A 6,765-nucleotide genomic window follows, 5' to 3' on the forward strand; every position below is an offset into this window, starting at 1 on the left:
ATATATATATATATATATATATATATATATTTTTTTTTTTTTTTTAAACAACGTCCGAATGAGACAAAAATTGCGTAGCGAATGAGTAATCATTGCAGGTCGCGGTGCCAACAAAAAGAGCATGCAGTGAGTAGCAAAACAGGTGCTACCCCAGGCTGGAATGACCCAGACCCACACAACTAGACGGCAACATGACCGTTGTTGACACGTGACAGAACCGTGTCCAATCAGGCCAAGTATCACAGCAGGCTTGTGGTTAAGTCGGCTCCTCCCCGAGGAGGAGTGGTCTCTTCCAGCGGTAAAAACATCATGTCTGAGCAGCACAGAGCCTGAGTGAGCTGACTGGAATAATGTTGTCCGAGAATCAATACTTGTGCACATATGTGTCACGACGCGGTAGAATCAGGCGCGCGTCAATTTGGGGGCATATGGAGTTATTGGTGTCATCTGAATATCATCTGAAAGCTGATTTATTTGCCTTGCTTGCTTCTAATGAAATAAATATCCATTTATCTAGGATAGAATTCAAAATATATGCGAGTGAAGGAAGTGAGGTCACCTGGTTTCAGTGGCGAAATCAGCAAGGAAATGACCGCTAAAGTTTGGTAACTCCAATAGTTAGAGAGTCTTTGAAAACTGAAAAATGACATATTTTGTGCCTTTAATCAATGTTTTTCAGTAAAATTCACATGGAAATGTGTTATTATATGGACAGCAAAGAGGTCAAGCCACAAATTAAAAATCAAATCAAAATGTCCAAAGTGGCGGAAAAATGCCTGTTTCTCCGATTTGGTTATTTTGATGAGCGCCTGATTTCCCCACGCTGCCTCACATATATATACTATCATATTGTATACACATGTTCTTTGAGGAACGCGGAAAAATCAGGTACTCGTCAAAATAATCAAAGTGAAGAAACAGGCATTTTTCTGCAGGTTTGAGAATTTTTATCTTTCATGTCCATAAAAGAACACATATGCAGTTTCCAGCGAAGTAAAACCTCTACAAAAACGAAAACCATTTCAGTGTGGATATTACAGAAAAATGTTGATTAACACTCACAGTACCTTCGGTGACTTTAGTCGCCAGGCCGTAGTATACACTCACTACCCCTGGCAACTTTAGTCGCTGATGAAACCAGGCACACTAAACATAATAAAACGGCTACTGGACACACTGCATTTAAGTAAATACCAAAGAAAATAACTCTATATGATAGTTGAATGGTTGATGAACCTCTCTGAATTTTTACAGCGTATTTCTTAGGCTGCCAAGGCTTTTTTAAAATAAAAAAACATTCTAACATGGCTTCAGCTTTCTAACCTGGTGCGGTGCTTGAGTTTTTTTCACTATATAATATGAGTCTTTGGTACTGTCAGTGGTAAAGGCACAAAAAATGTAAATTTTCAGTATCCAGGAAATAACTAATCCTTGGCGGCCATATTCTCACTAATTTTATCTCTGAAACCAGGTGACCCCACCTCCTTTATTCGCAAATATCTCGTCTTGTATTCAAGATAAATGGATATTTTTTCATCCAAAGCAAGACAAATGAACAAGCTTTAAGATTATACCAATAACTCCACATGCCCAAAAATTGACAAGGGCCTCATTCCACCATGCAGCTCCACGTATTGTGTACACATACAACACTGTCCTATCTTGTACATAAAAACGTAATTGTGTACACATACAGTACTGTATTATGTCGTACATACAAACGCTATTATGTACACATATGATACTGTCCTCATTTGAATAAAATGTCATATAACCTTCTGTGCACGTACATTGTACTGTACATATATACAATAGTGCGTACACATACGATACTGTCCTTATCATTCAGATACGGGACTGTGTACACATATAATACCATCCTACACCAAAGCCACATGAATTGGTCAAAAACAGATTTAGGAAGTGTTCCCTTGCTGGGCGTCCACATCATCATGCTCCTCCAGAAGTCCGTAGGGTCGCCAGTGGTACAGGTAGAAGGTCAGGACTCGCATCTGCTCCGGGGACACATAGTGGAAAGAGATTGCCTCTGGACTCACTCCATACCCCTGTGGACACACCCAAAACATCACCGGTTAGTTTCAGTTTTCGGAAGAGTTTTACGGCACTTGCAACACAATAAGGTTGTTTTAGTGCCGAAGATTAGATTGTTTGTTTTAGTAAGAGTTTTACGGCACTAGGAACATGATAAGGTCATATAAGTGCTGAAGATTAGATTGTTTGTTTTAGTAAGAGTTTTATGGCACTTGCAACACAATAAGGTCGTATAAGTGCCAAAGATTAGATTGTTTGTTTTAGTAAGAGTTTTATGGCACTTGCAACACAATAAGGTCGTATAAGTGCCAAAGATTAGATTGTTTGTTTTAGTAAGAGTTTTATGGCACTTGCAACACAATAAGGTCGTATAAGTGCCAAAGATTAGATTGTTTGTTTTAGTCAGAGTTTTACGGTATTTGCAACACAATAATGTCATATATAAGTGCCGAAGATTAGAGGTGTTACAAGAGAGTAACAAACATAAAAAAGCAGGAGAGATAAAGACGATAGTTGTTCAATAGGAAAGAAGGAGCAAACCACACCAGAGCACCCGCCAACCACCCACACATCACAAAATTTGTTGAAATCAGAAGTGTTTTACAACAGATTAGAAACTTGAAAAGTCAGATATGGACAGTAGGTTTGAACGGATATATGGAAGGGAATGGGGGTGGAGACCAATATAAAAGAAAGATGAAATGTGAGGCAGCGTGGTGGAATCAGGCTCTCGTCAATTTTTGGGCATGTAGAGTTATTGGTATCATCTTTAAACTTGTTCACTTGTCTTTATTTGGAGGAAAAAAATATCCATTTATCTTGAATACAAGTGGAGATATTTGCGAAAGAGGAGGTGGGGGTCATCTGTTTTCAGAGGTAAAATTAATGAGAAAATGGCCGCCAAAGATTAGTTATTTCACTAGCTTAAGAGTCCGAGGTAACTGAAAATGTACATTTTTTCTGCCTTTAATCAACGTTTTTCAGAAAAATCCTCATAGAAATGAGTTCTTTAATGCTCATGAAAGGTGTTGAGCCAAAAAACAACAATTTTTAAAAAATTCACAAACCTGCGGAAACATGCAAGTTTCTTCACTTTGATTATTTTGACGAAAGCATGATTTCACCACGCTGCCTCACAAATCTAGAATCCCAGCAACTGAAGTGCATTTTTATAGAAGGATACTTTTCGTCAAAGTAGACGATAAAAGAGCAAATTTAAGTGTCCTAAAAGAACTTGATACACAGTGTGTTGTGTTTTGTAAGATCTGTTAAAAGGGATTCAAGTACGGTACCTTGGACCTGGTCATGCATATAGAAAACTAAAAACAGACCTTATAACAACTGCGCTACAGGACAAAATGGAGGCCAAGAGAAAAAACGGGAAATCAGAGAATGTTTCCAAGTGTTTTAGGGTATGCTGTGGCAACATTATTGGGTAAAGCACAAATTCAGTACACATAGAGGTTTTGCAGTGCTTGCAATTGAATAAAGTCATACGAGTTCCAAGGGGTGGATGTCAACAGAGAATTGCCTTACAAGGAATCAGGCCTACTCTGCTCACCTCTCTAGCTTCAGCAGCACAAAGTCTGCTTCGACTATCAAGGCACCCCGGAAATAACGAGTCACAAGAGAGTGACAAACATACAAAAGAAGTAGAGGCAAATGAGGATAGTAAGGATTAGGAAAGAAAAATCACAGCTCCCTGTTACTGTTCAGACACAGTTATGAGCATGGTATCGACGAATCAGTCCATTTACGATACATGTAAAACATGAATAGGTCAAATACAGAAGACACAAAATTACACATCCATCCAACAATGTTTGCAGAGTCCCTCTTTTTTTCTTCTCTTTTCTATCTTTGTAAGATATCCCTCAAACTACCGACACCTCGAACTACCGAGGAAGTTCTCGACGAAGTCGAGCTATCTCTGTTAAACTGTAATTTGCTGTCCAGATGTGTTACACAAGTGCTATTATCATCTATTATCATTAAGACCTCCAACATTGTGGATATAAAAAAAAAGATCTAACCGTGGCCTACAACTTTGTGCGGTATGAAAGCAGAGAAGGAAAAAGATGGAGACCTTTGGTCGCACGGAGTGGATACACACAGCCATTGTGACAGGTCGCTACCTTAGAATTACAAAGTTTTATCTGACATTTTTGGCCTTTTTGAGTAATAAAATAAATAAAAAATTACACTTTTATTTGTCCCAGAAGGGCACTTTGTTTTACAATGGCAAACATACATACATAAATACATAATTATAGATACGTACATACATAAATACATACATGCATAAATAGCCTACATACATAAATACACACTATTACACAAATACAGAACAGTTTACAAACAATGCCACTGTCGGTCGCCACTGTGCAGCGCCCTGAAATTTGAGCTAGGGTTGTCGTGTCTTGCTCAAGGACAAACTCCAGTGACCACCCATCTGATCCCCGTGTCACCGACACTTGCTTGACATTGCTTGAGTCAAAACTCACTACTTACTTAGCCACTGGAGCCCCCAAGAGTTTAGAAGCCAATTGTTCTAAATGCTCTATCAAAAAACGTAAGATTATTCAGAGGCTTTATACTTTTACTTTACGTCTATCCACCGCTTATACCCTTTTGGGTGTCGCGGGAAGAAAGAGACGTCTCTCTGTCGCCAGCTGGAGAGCTTGGGTCAGGGGGATGCCGTGGGTGGTTAATGTTTCCCTGACTCCATCTATCCAGGTCTTTCTCGATCGCCCTCTAGCCTTGTTGCCATCGAATTTTCGGATGTCGGCACATTGTGCTGAATGGTGGGTTGGTAATCGTAGGAGATGTCCGAACCATTTGATTCTTTGGTTTTGGATGTGATGCATGACATCATTTATGGCCACCATTTCTCGGATTACAGAGTTTCTAATTTTGTCTCGCCTGGTCTTTTTTCAGAGGCTTTATAAAGACATTAAAGAACTGCATCCAAAAAAAAGCTTGACATGTGTGAAACTCAAAACGTTTTACGTCAAATTTCTCAGAACTAGATGCTGGGCAGGTGGAACTTTGTTTGTAACTGAAGATAGTGAGGTGACAGGTGAACAATGAAAACAAAATTTTCTAAAAGAAACAAAATCCAAATCCCACAGCTATTAGTATGGCGGTGGAGCAGTTTGTGCGCTCATCTCCGAAGCGGAACGTCCGGGTTTGAGCCTTGGTTCGGACACAGGTTTTTTTTCGCCCCCTCCTGCCCACCAAGCCGTAATGGGTACCTGACTTCAAGTTGGGGAAATAAAGGCGGCGCGGAAAGGAACTGGCCACCCTACCACAATAAGCCGAAGGCCCAGGAAGTTTTCTCACTAACAAGGCAAACCGCAATGTCCAGATCGGATGCGGGAACAACTTTTTACGTTTTATTAGTACTGAAAGAGCAGCGGAGCTGGCCTAACATACAAAACTGCATCTCCCCTCGACGCTTAACGGCAACAGAGCATGAAAAAGTAAAGTATTAGTACATACCGTTGCCAAAATGGCTGAGAATCTTTGAAGCCAGCTCCCCTGCTTCCCGAGGAAATGTAACGTTGGGGCGAGAGGGTGGAAGAGTGTCCTCCCTTCCTTGTCGACGGACGGAGAGGTCTTCACTTGCAGCCTCTCCATGCACAGCCCCCAGTCCACGTCCTCGTCCTTCCCGTCCTCCGGACACACGGTGGAGTTGATGGCCTCTCTGCCGAACCGACGCAGAGCTTCCTTGCTCACCACATAGCCCCCGCCTCCACTGGGCAGAGGGAGAGAAAGAAAAGCTTTATTTGTTTGTTTGTTTGCTTGGCTGTTTGTTTGTACGTGTGTTTGACTGTTTGAGTACAGAGAAGCACATCCACACAGGGAGCTTCCTTGCTCACCACATAGCCCCCGCCTCCAGTGGGCAGAGGGAGAGAAAGAAAAACTTTATTGGTTTGTTAGTTGTTTTTTTTGTTCGGTTGTTTGTTTGTACGTGTGTTTGACTATTTGAGTAAAGAGAAGCACAACCACACAGTGAGCTTCCTTGCTCACCACACAGCCCCCACCCCTGCCTCTACTGGGGGCAGACAGAGAGGAAGAAAAGCTTTGTTTGTTTGTTTGTTTGGTCGGTTGTGTGGTTGGTCGTTTATTTGTTTGATTGAGTACAGAGAAGCACATCCACACAGTGAGCTTCCTTGCTCACCACATAGCCCCCGCCTCCACCGGGGTAGACGGAGAGAAAGAAAAACATTTGTTTGTTTGTTTGTTTGCTTGTTTGGTCGCTTGTTTGTTTGTATGTTTCACTGTTTGTTTGAGTAAAGAGAAGCCCAGGGACACAGTGAGCTTATTTGTACACCACTTCCACCACCACCACCACCACCAACAACAACAAGCTGAACAACAACAACAACAACAACAACAACAACAACAACAACAACAACAGTAACAACACCACCTCTACCACCACCACCAACAACAACAACAACAACAACAACAACAAGCTGAGGGCAACAAGCTGAACAACAACAACAATAACAACAACAACAACTAACAACAACAACAACAACAACAACAACAACAACATCAACAACACCACCTCTACCACCACCAACAACAACAACAAGCTGAGAGCAACAAGCTGAACAACAACAACAACAACAACTACAACAACAACAGCACAACAACAGCAACAAGCTGAACAACAACAACAGCAACAACAACAACAACAACAAC

At 41.1% G+C, this 6,765-nt stretch overlaps 1 protein-coding gene across 1 annotated transcript in view; it reads right to left on the reverse strand.

Annotated features, from left to right (window-relative positions):
* Positions 1-1,540: 1,540 nt before the first annotated feature.
* LOC101859909 (glycoprotein-N-acetylgalactosamine 3-beta-galactosyltransferase 1-A) overlaps positions 1,541-6,765 on the reverse strand; it is a gene marked incomplete at its 5' end in the record, with an annotated part of 25,426 nt that continues 20,201 nt past the window's right edge. The window contains 2 exon segments of the mRNA XM_005112985.3: positions 1,541-2,066; positions 5,554-5,809. Coding sequence (XP_005113042.2) covers positions 1,917-2,066; positions 5,554-5,809 — 406 coding nt within the window.

The sequence above is a fragment of the Aplysia californica genome, unplaced genomic scaffold (assembly GCF_000002075.1).
Source record: "Aplysia californica isolate F4 #8 unplaced genomic scaffold, AplCal3.0 scaffold01529, whole genome shotgun sequence".
NCBI classification, from domain to species: Eukaryota; Metazoa; Mollusca; class Gastropoda; order Aplysiida; family Aplysiidae; genus Aplysia; species Aplysia californica.